Source organism: Tenrec ecaudatus, chromosome 6 (genome assembly GCF_050624435.1).
Source record: "Tenrec ecaudatus isolate mTenEca1 chromosome 6, mTenEca1.hap1, whole genome shotgun sequence".
NCBI classification, from domain to species: Eukaryota; Metazoa; Chordata; class Mammalia; order Afrosoricida; family Tenrecidae; genus Tenrec; species Tenrec ecaudatus.
The window spans coordinates 87,174,825-87,191,276 of record NC_134535.1 but is presented as its reverse complement, the minus strand read 5'-3'; the positions used below and the strand labels follow the sequence as shown (position 1 = coordinate 87,191,276).

Genomic DNA, 16,452 nt, shown 5'->3' with positions numbered 1-16,452 from the left:
TGATCCACAGAGGAGAAAGGGAGGTGGGTGGTGATTACCTGAGCTCCCAGCTGGGAAGGAAACCCAGGGCTTCTGACACACGGCTCCCTGGGGAGACTGGGTCTGAGCATCTGGCCCCCACCCCACATACGCACAGCCCAGCCCATGGGCTCAGCCTAGTGTCTACTCCATTACTCTGGAGTGGGGGGGGAGTTACTAGGGTGTTCTGATAGGACGCTCCCTCCCCCCCATGTGTAGGCGGCCTATCAAGTCCCAGCTGCCAAGGAGCTCTGGAGCACCTGCACTGGGTCCCCGGTACCCCTGTGCACACCGACTCCATATCCCCGGGGGCCCTCAATCACTTTCAATTTTAAAGCAAATAAAACATTTATTCAGACTTTTTTTCCATTTTTAGATTTTTTTTTTTTTTACAAAAACATGCACACATACACAGGGCATGGTGGGTCTGGGAAATACACATGCTCACGCACTCACCCGCGCACGCACACATACACACACACACACATTGCCAATACTCTCCTTCCTGGCCCCAAACCCCTTGAAGACTTTGTGAGAGCAGCCTCCCCTTCTCTGCCTGTGTCTACTCTCCACCCCCCACCTCAGCCAAGCTGGTCCTACATGGGGCAGGAATCAGAGTGGGGGCATGGGAGGGTGGTGGAGACCCCAGGCACAGAGAGGGTGGCAATGGGAGGGCAGTGACCCAGAGTCTCTGGAGCCATGTTGTGCTTCTGGGGAAGATGGGGGTTTGGCACCATGGGATCAGGAAGTACAGAACTCCGAGGGCACCTGTCCATCCACTCCACCAGGGCCCTGAGGTGGCTGATGTAGGGTAGTCTCTGGCAGGCACAGGGACTGCTCTCAAAGGGTGCTTCATCTCAGTGCCCAGGAGTGGCGCTTCCAGAGTCTGCGAAGGCAGCTGGCAAGAAGACAGACTCCCCTACACTCAGGCATAGGGGCCCCTAACTGAGGCCAAGTTCACATTTCTGCGTGGGGCCTGAGGCTGTGTGCAAAGCCCCAGGTCTGTGGAGCTGACAATAGTGGTTACGGGTGGGTGGGCCCGACGAAGCCAGTCCCCTGTGCAGTCCTGAGAAACAGGGGCCACTGCCAGGGACCTGTGCCCCGAGGGGCAGAATCAATTCTGGGGAGTGTCCTGTGGGACTGTCCAGCCTGCCCCCTCTCAGGGTTCTCGCTGGTCCCCACCCAAGACCCAGGAGTCTTCTGGGGTGATGGCAAGGCAAGCCATCCTCCGGCCTCTGCCACCCACCCTCGGATCTCTGGTGACCTGGGAGTGGGTGCTATGGCCAGAGCTTAGGAGAGAGCAGGGCACACAGGGCAAGGGTAGGCACAGGGCAGATTGTCTGGAAGTCTCAGAGATTCATAGGTTCTTCCTCCTCCACCAGCCGCTCTGAGGACCTGGGAGAGGGACAGGGTGGGGCGTCAGGTGAGCTTCCTCCAGCTCTGGTACCAAGCCTGAAGCTGGGAGTCTGGGTTCCTCCTCACGTTTGGAGAACCCAGGGGGGTGGAGAGGCTGAGGGGAGGGGTCAGACATCACCTCTCTTCCGCCAGGATGCCCACAGACAGCGATGCCAGCGCGGTCACTGCCTCCACTTCTTCTGGGTCTGCCCTGGGCACCCTGGGCACCCAGGCTTCTGGACAGGAGGCCAGGCGCTGCATGCAACTCCAGTACTTACCTGAGGAGAGAAGCTACATCAGAAAGGCAGAGAACAGCACATCCCTCCTTCCATCCCTCTGCATCTGCACCCGAGCCTGACACAGGCTACAGTCTCAGGGCAAGGGTACTGGGGGTGTCTTCAGCCTTACTGAGCCCCCCCCCCCATCTGCCCCTTCTCCCTCTCAACCCAACACCTGCCTCAACTTGGCCCCCGCAGAGCAGGGGCAAGCAGAGCAGGTTCAGCATGGCCATTGGGCAAGGAAGGGGGTGGTGGTGGTGCGGGGAGCTGCGGATGCCCAAAGCGTGCTCTTGCCCCGCCTGGCTGTAATCTCCTCTCAGACTATTCTCCAGAGCTGGGTGGTTCTTCTGGGCACGGCAGACCCATCTGCTGGTGGACCCGGGTCCTGGTCCTCAGACCCCCAAGCCCTGGTCTCCTGGAACAGGACCCCCCACCCACCCCTCCCAGGGCCTCTCAGCCCAGCACCCGGAAGGGCATGGGGTACAATGTGACCTGCCCTAAGCTGGCTACCTGCCCTAGGCTTCTGCTGCCCGCCCACCCCAGGGGCCACCAAACTGGCTGGCTGCCTCCGGGTAGGTGACTTTGACCTGTACCCAGGGAAGGGGGGCAGCGTAAGTTGGGGTCTTCACTCAGTGTGCACGGTGGATACTGAGTTGCGTGGACAGTGTCAACTGCTTTCTAAATTTGAGGCTGCTCCAAAGACCCTGCTCCAAGGTAGGCAGCACCCCCAGGGGCTGCAGAGGTGGGCAAGGTCCACAGGTGGCTGCGGACTGGGTTCTGAGGCGGCTGCGCGGGCGCCATCTGGTGGACGTGGGGAGCAGTTCTCACGGGGATGGGGCGGGACTGGTGGGTGCTGGGGGGCGGCGCAGGGGTGCTCCCCACCCAGTCGCAGGCCCTGCCGCACTCACTGTGCACCCGGATCACAGCTTCCAGGGAGCGGATGGCGTTGAGGTTGGGTTTCTGTTTCCAGCCTTCTTCAGTCAGGGGGTCCACCTGCGGAGGAGTGCGTCCCCGCCCCATGAGCCCCGAAAGGCACTCGAGCTCCCTCCCGTTGGTTGGAGAACTCAGTTCTTTGGCCAAAGCCCTTGAAGGCTCCTTTGAACTCTGCAGCACCCCCACCCTGGCTGTCACCACTCAGCCAGTCGGGGACCCGGGTGCAGGGGGCCTGCTTGCTTGCAGCTGAGGTCTGAGTGCCACTCAGTGACCACAGCCCACTGGGGGGCTGCGCATGACCTAGGTGGGACCGAGGTGGCGCTGTGGGCGAGCTAGCCCAGGTCACGGTCCTGGGGGAGCAACCACGAGGCCGAGGGAGACAGCACGCATGGAACAGTGGTCTACACCTCATGTCTTCCTGGGTCAGACCCACCTCTCAGGACGTGCATTTTCCCACTTACTATTCCTCTGAGGGGCCCTGGTGGCACGCAGGGACCCGTTGGACTGCGACCCTAAAGGCCAGCAGTTCGAAACCACCAGCTGCTCCGCAGGACAAAGAGGAGGCTTTCTACTCCCATAAAGAGTTCCAGTCTTGGAAACGCACACGGGGCAGTTCTACCCTGTCCTACCGGGTCGCCGTGAGTCGGCATCAACTTGATGGCATTGAGTTTTTGTAGATTACCCTTGAAGCAATTGTTTACTTGAATTATATTAATCATCCCCCCGAATCTCACATTTTTTAAAATAAAAATTAATCATTTTTATCAGAGGGGGGCTCTTTTGGTCGCCAGTCTCTTGGGGAACCCGAGGCCAGGTTTCTCCCACCCCAAGGACCCTGGCCTTCTACCCAGGAGTCTGACCCGGGGTGGAAGGCGTGCAGGGGCGGCAGCTCACCTTGTTGCCCAGGAGAGCGGACACGCAGGCCTCCGAGGCATCACAGATGGCAGTGAGGTCATGGCCACCCTCCAAGGCCAACACCACCGCGCCTCCCGCCAAGTTCATCAGCTGCTGCGTCATGTATCCAAAGCCTAGACAGGTTGGGGAGGTGTCGGAGGGGGCGGAGCAGAATAGGAGCAGAGGAGGGGGCGGAGCATGCTTCCTCTCCCTGATGCCAACACCCTGCTTGCTCTCTGGAATCCCTCATTAATCAGGAATGCCTCTTGCATCCCACGAAAAACCTAAGGCAGGGCTGCCTTGGTCAGAGAAGCCTGGTGGTGCAATGGTTAAGCGCTCTGCTGCAAAACTAAAGGCTGGCAGTTCAAAACCCACCTAGCCGCTCCGTGGGGGCGAAGTCTGGAGCTCTGTTCCTGGGAAGATTACAGCCTGGGAAACCCCATGGGGCAGTGCTGCTCTGCCACAGAGTCTAAATCGATCGGGCAGCACGTGACAGCAACATGCCTCAAGCACACTTCAGAGAAGCAGAGGGATTGGCTTTGCATCAGGTCGCCCGGCTAGGAATCGGCAGAGCCAAGACTGGGACTGGGGCAACAACCCCAGCCTGGTCTTTGTCACTACGCCAGTGTGCAGTGTCTCTTCTATGACAACCCCTCCCCCCCGGCCCCGTGGAAAAGCTGCCAGCCCAGCCTGGGACCAACAGGGTAGAGGAAGGTGGGGCCCATGGTTCTGAGTGCCCTTCCCCTCTGAGGTTTACTGAGCTCCCAGGGGTCGGGTTAGCTCAAATGCCTCACAAGAAGGGCCCTGGGCTAGGCTACACTAGGCCCCAGCAAGGCCCAGGGCCAGGGGCCACAGCCCAGTGCTCACACTCCTGGACGTGGACCAACCACTACCCACTTCCCACGGAGACTCAGCAATACCTTCCACCCCAGCCTGACCGCCATTCCCTACCACCTCCTGTTGGACCACCCCTTACATTTGGCAGACACGTGGTAGCCACCCAGCGGGGGCAGGTGGCCCTCGGCAGCGTCAAACCCAGCTGACACCAGGACCAGGTCTGGAGAGAACTCCCGGGCAATGGGCATCACGACCATCCTGTGAGGTTTCCAAGAGAAGGGACTCAGGGCCCCGCCTGCTTCTCTGTGACACACCAGTCCCCCAGCCGGGTCCCGCTGACCTCCTGGCCCCTGGCTGGTCACCCATGTATGTCCTGGGCCGCACAGGGCACTGAACCAGGCAGAAAGGAGCCAAGGAGAGTGAGTGATCGTGACCGGATGCATGAGGGCACCAGCTCCAAACAGTCATGGGAGAAACGGAGTGACAAGACAATGGAATTTCCCCACAAACTTTTGAAGTCTTTTTTCACCCTCCCACATCCACATCTACTCATACCCATGTGCCCCCACACACGAAGGCACTTCTAAACGCTTGGGAGGAAAGTTCTGTTATCTTTTCATTGTAGTTTTCCTAGGTCTGTCTGTGTGTGTGTGTGCAGGCATGTGCCTGTGGGGTGCAGTCGGCAGGGTTACAGAGCCGGGCTTTGGTCACTAAGCTTCTGAGATGCAACCGTAGTAGTACGGTGCTCAGCTGTTGCTCACCTTGCACTGAGTGGACACACCCCACCCCTCGGGGCAACTAGACCCACTGAGGTCCTGGGTCCTAGTGCTGTCCATTCATCCTCCTCCCTGGCCTGGCCCCGAGCTGCCTCCTTCCGGCCCCGACTCAACCTTGAGGTCTTTTTGGCGCCCTGTGGGACCTTGGCCTCCGAGCACACAGAAGCCAGGGTCCCCAGCCAGGACCCCCGAGGAGCAGGCTCTCACAGAGAGTGCCTCCAGGTAAGCATCGGGTGGGACACCTGCTCCCAGGATCCTCTCAGCCCAGTGACCACGCAGGGACCCCAGAGTGAAACGGACCATGCCTTCCGAATGGCACTTCTGGGCACCGTGATGGGGCTTTCTACTCCAGTGAAGAGGTACGGTCTCACGGGGGTAGTGCTACCCTGTCCTACAGGCTCGCCGTGTCCTATACGTTGGCATCAACTCAATGACTGTGAGTTTGATTTTGATTTGCTCCAGGTATCACCTGCTCTCCTTCTTGCTCCACTGGCTCCTACTTATAGCCCACGCCCTCCAGGCAGCCTTCTTGGACTAAATGTAGCAGCTTGTTCAGTTCACCCTGCCTGAACACCCAGGACTCGGGTCTACCCTGGCTCTTGATAAGGTGAGACTTCAAGTGTGTACCTGTCCTCTCATGAGGAGGGGAGACGCCCCCCTCCACCCCCTGCAGGCCAGGAGCTTTCCTCACCTTGGCTGACCTGGTAGTAAACGTTAGAGCGTTAAGTACAAGGTCAGCAGTTCAAACCCGCCAGCTGCTCCTCGGGAGAAAGGTGAGACTATCTGCTCCCGTAGAGATTCACCTCCTCAGAAACCCCATGTAAGGTCACTGAGTCGGAACTGCAGTGGACGACAAGTGTGTTGTCCTGGGGGCTTGTGAGGAGGCTGGCCTAGCATTCAGTCACCAGTTTGGGACAGCCTGACAAGCTTACTGGTCACCTCCAACCTGGTGTGATTGGAAGAAGGGACCGGAAAAAGGAAGCCTTAGGGGGCCCAGCCACCTCCAGGCCCCGAAGGTACCTACCTGAAGGCAGCCAGGTATTCAGGGTCCCCCATGGGGGGATCTAGACCTCCAGTCCAGGCCACATTGACATTGAAGCCCTCGCCGCTGCCAGCCCCCACCTGGAAAACAAGAAGCCAGAGCAACCTGAAGAGAAGATTTCAGAAGCGGCATCCCAGCAAGTTGGACAGCAAGCTGGTCCAGCTTCTTCACCCTCTGTGTGGAGGACCAGAGGGTCCGAGACCACGCTGTCTACCCAGGATCACCCCGCTCGCTGGGATGGAGCCCAAGGGAGCACCGGAAGCTGCAGCTCCACCCCCCAGCTACCTCATCCACAGCCCCACTGCCGGGGAAGAAGTTGCCGTCGTCATGACGATGCAGCGAGATATAGAGCACACTGGGGTCTTGGTAGAAGGTCTGCTGGGTGCCGTTGCCATGGTGAACGTCCTGTGTGGGAAGATAGATGGGCAGGGGTAAGGCAGGGAGACAGAGGCTGGGACAGACTGGGCGGGTGGCAAGGTCAGCCCTTATCTGTGAGCTGGGTGATGGTGGGGATGGCACTCGGGGTTCAGTACAGTGCAGCACGTAGGCACACTGGAGCTACCTGCCACCACTGTTATCACTACCTGTCGAAGACAGGCAGGTTTGACCCTGTTCCGCTGAAAGGCCCAAACCACCTGCCGTTGCTCAGAGGGTTCCAACTCACAGCAAGCCTCTAGCACAGAATGGAAGTACTCCTTTGGCATTCTAAGATTGTAACTCTTCAGAGACGCACATAGCCCTGTCTCTCCCCCCTCAGAGTGTCTGGTGGGTTTGACCCACTGACCTTGCAGCTAGCAGCCCAATGCATGACTACCACCCCCACCCCAGCGGAGTTCCTTATAGAGGCCGAAGACGGCCCAAATGAGACCTCCCATCCGATATGGCACTTCCATCCCCCACACCATCTCCTCTGGGCCTCCCAGCAGCCTGTGAGGTGGGTATCATCTTCAGGAGAAACTGAGGCTCAGGAAGGGGACGGCAGAAGTAGGGTCTAATGTCAGGGCCACCTGCTCTGTGCCCCCGGACAGCTAGGAAGCAGACCTACCCAGTCCACGATGAGGATCTTGCTAGCCTTGCCCTGTTGCTGCAGCTGCCGACAGGCGATGGCCACTGAATTGAAGAAGCAGAAGCCCCTGGAAGGTACAGAGAGAAGTCCTGCTAACCCTTTCCTTCTCCACGCCCTCACCTCCCCAGCTGCAAGACATGGCTCAAGGGGCGCAAGGGAAAATGTCCCAAAGGAAGGCCTGGGGCCTGCCACCTCCCCCACCCCCCACTCCTTCCAGCCCTCCTCCTGCCCCTTAGCCCCCCGGCCTTACATGGCTGTGGAATGGTCTGCATGGTGTCCTGGGGGCCGTACCACAGCAAAACCGTTCTGGAAACAGAAAATCCAGACCTTGGCAAGCCCCATCTGCAGCACCTGCCCCCAGCCCCAGGTGCCTCCTCCGAGAGAGGGTCTGACAGCGACGGGCCCGTCAGACTGAGCCTAGGCCACAGTGAAGGGTCCAAGGTCCATGCCACGAGGTCCCTGCCCCCCTCTCGCAACGCCAACGGCCTCCACTTTAAGGCCAGGCCCGCACACAGGCCCGGCCACGGGTGCCCCGACTGTCACGGCTTTGTCATGACAGCTACCCTTCATGGAGCCAACACCACCTGTCAAATTCACCACCAGGTGCTGGGTTTCACCCTCCGGACTGCTCGGAGGGACAAGGAGCAAGGAGGGGGCTAGACCCTCACAGGTCTCCCACAAGCCAAGCCCAGTTCCAAGTGGGGGAGGACCCAAAGCATTCGAGGTTCAAGTTAAACAATGTGCCCGAAAGCTCGCAGGTTCTAAGTGGCGACCCCAGGGGGGTTAATCACCAGGGCTGTGCTTGAAACCATGAGTCTTGCCATTGTTGAGAACACACCACAGACGCTACCACAAGTCCGCAATGTAGTGGCACACATGGGTGACGGTTTTCCAAATGGTATAACCACTGTCACCTCCCTTTTCCAAATGGCCCCAACTCCCCAATAACCTAAACGCACTGCCTCTTGGGCTACGTGGGCTTTCCAGTAGCTCTCTGGGCTCCCAAGTCCCACCAAGACACTGTGACAGCTAAGCCACCCCAGGACCTGGGCTCAGAGCAAGCCCGGGAAGGTGCCCAGCCCAGGGGAAAGGAACTCGAGCCCCAGCCGATGGCATAAAGACGGCACTGGGAAGAGCCAGCTGACCACTCACTGCCTGTGGCCCAGAGCTCTGTACCTGCGCAAACTCCAGGCGGGATCTCTGAGAGGCCAACGGCCAGAGTCACAGTGGCTTGACCGCCCACCAGGACACATGAGACTATGGTTCAAATCTCACCCGGTCCCAGAGACCCCGGTTTTCCCGCCACTCTGGGTCCTACGCAAGAGGAACCAGGGCTTTGGCCACAGGCAGCCTGGTCTGGGGTTTGGGGTCTGGTTATGCCTGGTGTCCCAGCCTGCCACCTCCTCCACAGGCCAGCCCCTTCCACCACATGCCTTCTTACCTTTAGCTCCCGGGAGGCCACTTTGAAGGCGAGGTCCGTGACGCTGCCGGCGGCCCAGCGGGCTGCATTGGACGAGTGTAGCTCATTCCAGATGGTGTCCGTGTCCACCTGCGGGACCAGAGTCAGGGCCGCATCATCCAGGGCCTCTCCCGGTGCCAGGGTCCATGAGGCCGTGCCCACCCCATGGCCAGGACCCCAGGGGCAGGGAGCTGGGCAGACGGCGCTGCCTCCCCAGTGCCCCACCGCCCCAAGGCAAGGCCTCCTGTGTCCCCCAGTCCCAGCATGGCTCCTTCCCAGCCTCAGGCCCAGCACCAGCCCGAGTCTGGCCAGCACTCTGCCGGCAGCATCACACCTGCCTCCCCACTCAGGGGAGGGGGCATGGCGTTACCTGGGCGGGACTTGGGGTTTGGGCCGGGAGGGGGTTTTAAGCCCCAGCTGACTCTGCTCAGGCCCTGCGGGATGGTCGGAGCCGGAGGGGCCGTCTGCACCACTGTCTTCCACTCAGGGCCCCTAGCCCAGGCTGGGGGGCCCCCCAAACCCAGTCCCTGGGCCTCAAGGCTAGGGAGGGGCCGGGGGGCATGATGGGGAGATGGGGAGGGCGAGGCGGACCAAGAGAGGCGAGGAAGGCAGAGAGAGTCTCAAGAGGCTGGAGAGAGAGAGAGAGAGAAGAGACAGAGAGGGAGAGGAGGGAGGAGAAAACAGAAGCAACAACAGTTGGAAAATTCAGAAAGTGGCGAGAAATGGGAAGTTGTGAACAGGGTGCCGGCGGGCTCCCCAGTGGCCCTCCCACCAGCTACAGCTCCCCTTCGCCCTCCAGAACTGGCCTCTGTCCCCAGCTGCCACGCCTCGCTGGGCACCTGTTGTGGGGACCTTCCCAGCCGGCAGGCAGGCAGAGCACTGCCAGGGGAGGCAGGAGCTCCCTCAACAGGGCGGGATGGGGAAGCAACGCTGAGCAGAAAGGGTTGTATGCCTGGGCAGGGCAGTGCCAGCCCGCCGGGGACATTGGGCCCACCATCATGACTGCCCCACTCCGGGCAGACCAAAGCGGAGGACAGTGCTGGGGCTGGGGCTGGGGGAGGGGGCCCTCCCCCTCATCCAGGACTTTTGGGGGAGGGGGGTATGGGCAATGCCCAGACACAAGCCTCATGAGGAGCCCAGGCCCTAATATCAGGCCTGCCTCGGAGCCTCAAATGCACTCTCGCCCCCAACCTTCGCTCACGGAACCCTGGTCGGTAACAGGCCCTGCCTCTGCACCCTGGGCAACTCCAGGGCATCAGGACAGATGGTCCCCAGGAAATCACCCCAGCAGGACTTCCAGTTAGCAGGACCCTGGCCCTCCTAGCCTGGCAGGGCCCCATGAACGAGAAGCCGGGGACTGGGCCTGGAGAGTTGGAGGGAGGAGCTTGGAGAGCCCATGGCATCACCCGCTCAAGAGACACCCCCCCACATGGCACACTTACCCCAACCCCGCCACAGGGCAGCATCACAAACATCCGCTGTGCCAGGAGCCCTGTGGGGAGAGCCGGCCCACTGAGCCTCCGGCCCTGAGGAAGGGGCCTGGGCAGGGGGTGGGGACAGGGCCGGGTGGGGTAAGGAGGAGGGTGCCACAGAGCAGACAGGGAGGCTAGAATGCTGGGGGTGGGGGTGGGATAAGGGCGCAGGGGTGCAGCCCCACCTTGACTAGCCGCTGGACGCCTACCTGCCAGCTTCCCGTTGTCCAGTTTGAGGCGGCTGAGCGGGTTGGTCCCGTAGAGGAGCACATGCCTCTCGGAGTGGACCGACTGCAGCTCCTCCAGGGAGGCCTTCTGGCCGCGGAGACACTGAGGAGGGCAGGAGGGGTTCCACACTCCTGAGCCTGCTCATGGCCTTCCCACCCACACAGCCAACCCCGTGTTCCCCTCCCAGGCCACCCAATCACTCCGACACTGTGGCGCCCCCTCACCTCGCACTGGCCCCGGAGCCCCCGCTCCTGCAGCCGGGACCAGATGCTCTGGATGCGCCCTGCATGCTCAGGGTGCCTGCTGTTGTCCCCGCAGGAGCACTGGTGCTTCAGCATCACCGAGTCATAGACCAGCCCTGCAGGCAGCAGAGAGATCCCGGGACACCTGGCCATCAGCCGTGGACACAGTCCCCAACCCCCCCGCCCCACAGGCAGGTCTGGAAGGGGTCCCTCACACCACAGGGTCCAACTTACCCCATTCTGGTCCCCAGTCCCCCAGCCACAGTCTTTCCCACCCACATGCACCCCTCCCCCAAGGCTGGCCACTGGGATACCCCAGGGCCTCTCCTTCCTGGCCTGGCAACACTCTTGTGTATGACCAGCCATACTGACACTGTCCTCAAATGTTCAGGCTTGACCTCACCACCCAGGGGGCCGTGACCCCAGAGAGACCATCAGAAACACCGAGAAGGGGAAAGACCCTAGGAAGCCCCCATACCAGGCATGGAGAAGCCCCATTATGCCACTGGGTCATGCGTAAAGGACAAAGGTAGTTTTCGGGCCATGGCTGTTTCTGCCTGGCCCGAAGCTGCTCTGAGCATAAGAACCACCCTGGTGAGCACTAACTGCCAGAGGCCAGTGCCCCTCTGGCCTTTCTGGGGGCAGTTTCCTGGCCTCGCAGGACACCGAGAACCTTCACAAGCCTCGGACCAGTGGTTCTCAGCTTTCCTAATGCCACGACTCTTTCATACAGTTCCTCATGTGGTGGTGACCCCCAACCATAAAATGATTTTCGTTGTTACTTCATTACTGTCATTTTGCTACTGTTATGAATCGGGCAACCCCTGTGAAAAGGTCGTTTGACCCCCAAAGGGGTCGCGGCCCACAGGTTGAGAACCGCTGCCTCAGTCTATTGAGCCCAGGAATAGCACTCCTTACAGGTGACCCTTGGGCAGTCATCCCAGAGATAATTACAGAATGACGAACGAGAAAATAAAGACGAAAAACAATCGGGAACCATCTCAATGTTCAACTAGCAAGAACTGTTTAGGTGAAAATATAATACTGTACACCCTGAATGGGCAAATACACCACATTCCTTATCAGGCACTTCTGACCGAGTTTCTACGCCGCCCTTGGTGACCCAGCAGAGTGCTACAGACAACCGGACCTTAGACTCTGCCCTTTCAAGGTGCACCACATCCTTCAGAGGGTGCCCCAGAAGGGTTCGATTTGTGAACCCCACGAAAGAACTGGAGTTTGCCTTAGGCACACCGGCAGCAGACTAAAGGAACTGAAATATTCCCTTGCCCTTCAGGCTCAAACACCCCGTGTGGGAAGAAGCAGATGACTATATCCCAAGGTTATGGATTGGGAAGTCACTGGTATTTGGTCCACATCTCTTTCTCTGAGGATGCCCAATAAATAACTGTTTAAAAACTATCATAGAAAATAAATAAAGGGTGGGCATCACAAGGTTTGATATGTATTCCCCCACTCCCCAAGGGGGGTGAATAACAGAAATATGGGTGAAGGGAGACAATAATGTAAGATAAAAAATAGTAATAATATATGATTGATCAAGGATTCCCCAGGGCGGGAGGGGGAAAGAGGAGTTGATAGCAGAGGCTGAAGTAGAAAGAAAGTGTTTGGGAAATGTTGATGTTTATGTGCATAATACAATTGAATGATGGATTGTTAAAAGATCTGTAAGAGTCCCCCCCCCCCCCAGTAAAATGATTAGTAAAAAAAGATAAGGTACTGAGTGGAACAGTAGGAAACTCACGTGAGTGCAAATGGCCAAGAACTGCTCTGAGAAGTGTGTAAAATACGGATGTGGTGTAGATACCAGGTGCTGGGACAGGGAGTGGGCTGAAGCAAAGTTAGGTTTAGGAGGAGCCGCAGCAGTTCAGAGCCACGGGCAGCATCATGGGCAGAATACTGGCTTCCTATTCCCGTGCACAGCTACCATCTGGACACCCACCGGGGTCACTACGCGAGTTGATCCCTCTCACACGGTCTCTGGGAATTGGAATTTGGTTTTCTTTCTCTCTGGACGCTGGGGTCTTTCTTGGCTGATGACTTCTGTGTCACTCTTATGCTTTTCTATAGATTCTTCACACTTCTACCTTTTGGAGCTTTTATTTTTGGTACCATCAGAACAACAATCCATATTTTTTTCAAGCACTGAACTAAGTGGTCCGGGGACCCACATTCCATGGCCTGACAACAGGCTAGCTGACGGACTGCAAATGTCACCTGAGATGTCCAGAGCCTTAGCCTCCGCACCTGTGAAGGGATACCCACCCGCACCACCCGCTTCATGTGGCGCCGTCGTGTGGACCCAACAAGAGTTCGGAGTGACGTCATCTCACCCCGCCCTTCCCTCTGCTGAGCCCTCTCCTCTGTGCACCTGGCCCCATCATTCAAACCGTGTTCTTACCCGTGGTGAAGGGCAGGCTCCTGCTGGGGGTGTCTGAGCTGGGAAGGCTGCGGGCCTGGCTGGCAGGCTCTGGGGCTGGCAGTGAGACGGGCGCAGCGGGGGAAGACTGAGTGCGGGACAGGGGCCGGTGTCCACCCTGGGCCAGTGGAAGCAGCACGGAGTCCCCAGGCCCTCCCCGGGGCAGCCGCCCTGCCAGTCGCTGCTGCTGCTGCTGCTGCTGCTCCCAGAGGAACACCTGAGGGAAAGAGGGGGCGTCAGCTGCCAGGACCTTGAGATTCTGCTCCACCGGCCACTGTCGGCAGTCCCGACAGGCTATAGGCCACCTCCTTTCAGGGTGAGATTCCAGGATGGCCTCCGTCCCTCCCTGCTGGACACAGCCTCTGATGCTCTGAGCCCCCTCCCCCTGCTAGCCACCAAAGGTCCACGTCACACACTGACCCCCCAGGTCCCCTGGAACTCCCAGAGACCTTGGGCCTCCAAAGCTGGAGCCCAGGTGAGAGGCCTCATGCCCAGCAGTGGCTCCTGTCTCCAAGGACTACAACTGCCCAAGGGCGCAGGGGTGCCACGGTGAGAGAGCTTAATGGGATTGATGGGCTGGAGCCTGGCCTGGCCCTCTTGTGCCCCCGCCATCCTCGAAGCATCAAGATTCCTGCGAGGCACTGAAGCCCAGCAGCGGGGTGCGAGCGGTCCGTGAGAGGCCAGCCTCACCGTGGCTTCCCCGACACTGGCAGCTGCTGGAGCATGTGACTATGTGCGAATGGGCCTGCATGGGTGTGTGTGTGTGTAGTCACAGATATGTGTGTACACCTTGGTGTGCATGCAGCATGCCAGGATCTTGTCCTGGAGTTGTCCCTCCCTCCCCTCTCCCCATCTGATCCCAGTTCCCCTGTCTTCTGATTATGACAAGTGGGCTTGCCCGTCGTCCGTACCTGCTGGTGGGGATGAAGGGGAAGGGGGCGTCTGGCCTCCGGCTGCCCTTGGTTGGATTCCCTGTGTTCCAGGCTGTCGCCTCCCACCTGGCCCCCGGACCCACCATCTGTCTCTAGGTCCTCAGCAGAGGGAATCTGCCGCAGTCGGGGCTTCTCACTCGGCTTGGCCGGCCTCTGGGGAAGGGAGACTCCGGAGCTGAGCAGCCACGCTGGAGCGAGGGCAGCGGGCTAGGAGGGTTGACGGGCCTAGGCGGTCACTAGGATTCGAGCCTCTTGGCAGCTTGGGCCCCAGAGACACATGCTCTCCTCCTCCGGGACCCTGTCCTCCCTAGCCCCCCCCCTTTCTGGTTCAGCTGCCAGGATCCCAGTGAACCCCCTCTCCCTAGCTCCCCTGCCCAGCTCCCCTCCTGCCTTCCCCTCACCTTGATCAGCTGGACGTGAGGTTTGAGCTGCTCCAGGAGGGGCTGCAGGGGGCCCAGCGGTGAGGGGGCGGTGGTGCTGGGGGGCAGGGGTTCTGAGCGGGTCCGGCTCAGCGGCCAGTGGAGGCCTGACCCAGAGAGCCGCTCGGTGGTCAGTAAGGACTGGGCCACGTGGAAGGGCAGGGGCCCAAACCCGGGCACTGGAAAGAACGGGGTGGGGCATAAGGAAGGGACCCTCCAGGGCAAAGAAAGCAGCAAGGGCATGGGGGCAGCAGGGAAGGGCAGGCAGCGGGGTGCAGGGAGGGAGCAAGGGACTCACCAGTCAGCAGCGGGGCGTGGGAGACAGAGGGGTCCAAGAGGAGAATGGGCTGTAGACGTGACGGCAAGGTGCCCCCAACTTCGGGCTCCAGACCAGAGGGAAGAAAGAGGGGAGTATGGGGGCTCCCCAGAACCGGCCCCCTGGGCCCTAGGGTTGGATGAGTCCTGCGATCCGCATCAGCCTGGAGGAAGGAGAGGGGAGGTGTGGTCACAGGCAGGGCAGTGCCGGAGGCACAGGAGCAGCGAAGGTGAGTACAGGAAGGAAGTTAGTTGTGGGGAGGTGGGGGGCAGGGAGGGCACAAAGCTGCTGGAGCCTGGAGTCGGGGAGGGGCACCCCCGACCACTCACCCTGGCAGGGGCGGGCAGCCCCAGAGTGATTGCGGGCAGCAAGGCGAACGGGGCCAAAGAGGTCTCCTGCAGCCGCAGCCTCTGGCCCAAGAGCGCCTGCCGTGGGGAGCAGGGCGAGGGGTCACCGCTCCCAGACTGCTACCCCTGGGCAGTTTGGCCCCAGAAGCTTCAGGGGCTCCAGTGGGGTCTGTGAAGCAGCATTGGGTTTCAGACCCACCCAGAGAGCCCAAACTCAGCCAGGCCTTACCTCAGGGCCCAGGATGGCACTGGGGCCGTGCTCACTGTCGTTGGGCGAGCTGCACCCCGACGCGGGTGTGCTGCAGCTGCTGGGGGAGGAGTCTGGGGGGAGGGAAGGGGTGTGCGGTCAGATGCCAGGGGTGGATAGGTAGGAGGGCAGAACCAGCCCCTTGCTCTCACAGGTGGCCTTGGTTTCTGCATTCTTCCCAGAAGGGTGCCTATGCCAGACATCTGTCAGCGAGCCTTAGCCCTAGCAATGGCCCCTGCCCGGGGACCTTGGCATAAGCCTCACGTGGTACAACCACCAACAGGGTGCTGAGGCCCTGAGGTCAGGAGGCAAGGATGACCCAAAAGGGCAAAATCAGCCAACTTTGAGAACATCACCCCTGCCCAAACTGCGGGGCCTCACCCCCAAGGGTCTCCGCAGGCCTTACCCCCAAGGGTCTCCGCGGGCCTCCTTCGCAGACTGGGGGGAGCGCTCTCCTTCCGCAGGAGCGGGTTCTTCCTCCGCTCCAGGGACTTCTTGGGCTTGTAGCGCAGCTTCAGGTTGGGCTCAGAGACTGTAGGGGCAACAGCATTACACAGGCCCCACCCCTCCCTTCTGCTCTTTGGCCCCTCGCACCGTGTGCCCTGCTCACCTGTCTTGCGCAGCGGGAAGTGCTCTGGGGGGTCACTGGGCAGGCTGGGCACGGGAGGCAGAAAGCCGCTGAGCATGGTGCGGGTGGCCCCATCGGGCTCCAAGGACTCAAGCGTTCTGTGGAGGAAGTGTCCAGGCTGCTCCATGGGGCAGTACCACCTCCATCCCTATATAGGTGCCCTCTGAGCCATGGCACCCATTCCGCTCCCGAGCACCCTCCCTGAGCCCGGCCCCACCCGGGTCCCTCATGCTTCTTGGTCTGTGCCCTGGTCAGTGGAGGATGCAGCCAGCAGGGCTGGACGTGGGGGGGTGGGGGGAGGGACTGGGCTCACCTCTCTCTCAGAGATAGGAACCTGCTCAGGGAGGCAGGCCATGGTTTTGTTTAAGGGGAGGTGTAAGGAGAGAAGGAGCCAGTGAGGATTGGGTAGGACCCCACATGCACAGGCGGGAAGGCCTCGTGGAGATTGGAGATGGAGGGAGGTTGGTGTCAGTTGGGTGTCAG

The 16,452-nt window shown here is 60.2% G+C and overlaps 1 protein-coding gene across 6 annotated transcripts in view; it reads right to left on the bottom strand.

Moving 5' to 3' along the window:
* Nucleotides 1-349: 349 nt before the first annotated feature.
* The window catches only part of HDAC7 (histone deacetylase 7), a 38,157-nt gene continuing 22,054 nt past the window's right edge, over nucleotides 350-16,452 (bottom strand). For 3 of the 6 annotated variants that reach the window (XM_075551821.1, XM_075551820.1, XM_075551822.1), the window contains exons 6-26: nucleotides 15,952-16,067; nucleotides 15,748-15,873; nucleotides 15,324-15,415; nucleotides 15,077-15,172; nucleotides 14,730-14,910; nucleotides 14,414-14,610; nucleotides 13,992-14,165; nucleotides 13,063-13,297; nucleotides 10,623-10,756; nucleotides 10,380-10,500; nucleotides 10,141-10,190; nucleotides 8,681-8,788; nucleotides 7,490-7,545; nucleotides 7,219-7,306; nucleotides 6,459-6,578; nucleotides 6,156-6,253; nucleotides 4,495-4,613; nucleotides 3,519-3,652; nucleotides 2,600-2,684; nucleotides 1,553-1,691; nucleotides 350-1,413 (exon numbers count right to left, since the gene is read on the bottom strand). In XM_075551821.1, coding sequence (XP_075407936.1) covers nucleotides 1,368-1,413; nucleotides 1,553-1,691; nucleotides 2,600-2,684; nucleotides 3,519-3,652; nucleotides 4,495-4,613; nucleotides 6,156-6,253; nucleotides 6,459-6,578; nucleotides 7,219-7,306; nucleotides 7,490-7,545; nucleotides 8,681-8,788; nucleotides 10,141-10,190; nucleotides 10,380-10,500; nucleotides 10,623-10,756; nucleotides 13,063-13,297; nucleotides 13,992-14,165; nucleotides 14,414-14,610; nucleotides 14,730-14,910; nucleotides 15,077-15,172; nucleotides 15,324-15,415; nucleotides 15,748-15,873; nucleotides 15,952-16,067 — 2,515 coding nt within the window. In that variant the 3' untranslated portion in view covers nucleotides 350-1,367. The remainder of the gene's footprint in view (nucleotides 1,414-1,552; nucleotides 1,692-2,599; nucleotides 2,685-3,518; nucleotides 3,653-4,494; nucleotides 4,614-6,155; nucleotides 6,254-6,458; nucleotides 6,579-7,218; nucleotides 7,307-7,489; nucleotides 7,546-8,680; nucleotides 8,789-10,140; nucleotides 10,191-10,379; nucleotides 10,501-10,622; nucleotides 10,757-13,062; nucleotides 13,298-13,991; nucleotides 14,166-14,413; nucleotides 14,611-14,729; nucleotides 14,911-15,076; nucleotides 15,173-15,323; nucleotides 15,416-15,747; nucleotides 15,874-15,951; nucleotides 16,068-16,452) is intronic. The other 3 variants (XM_075551825.1, XM_075551826.1, XM_075551823.1) reach the window with 2 other exon arrangements.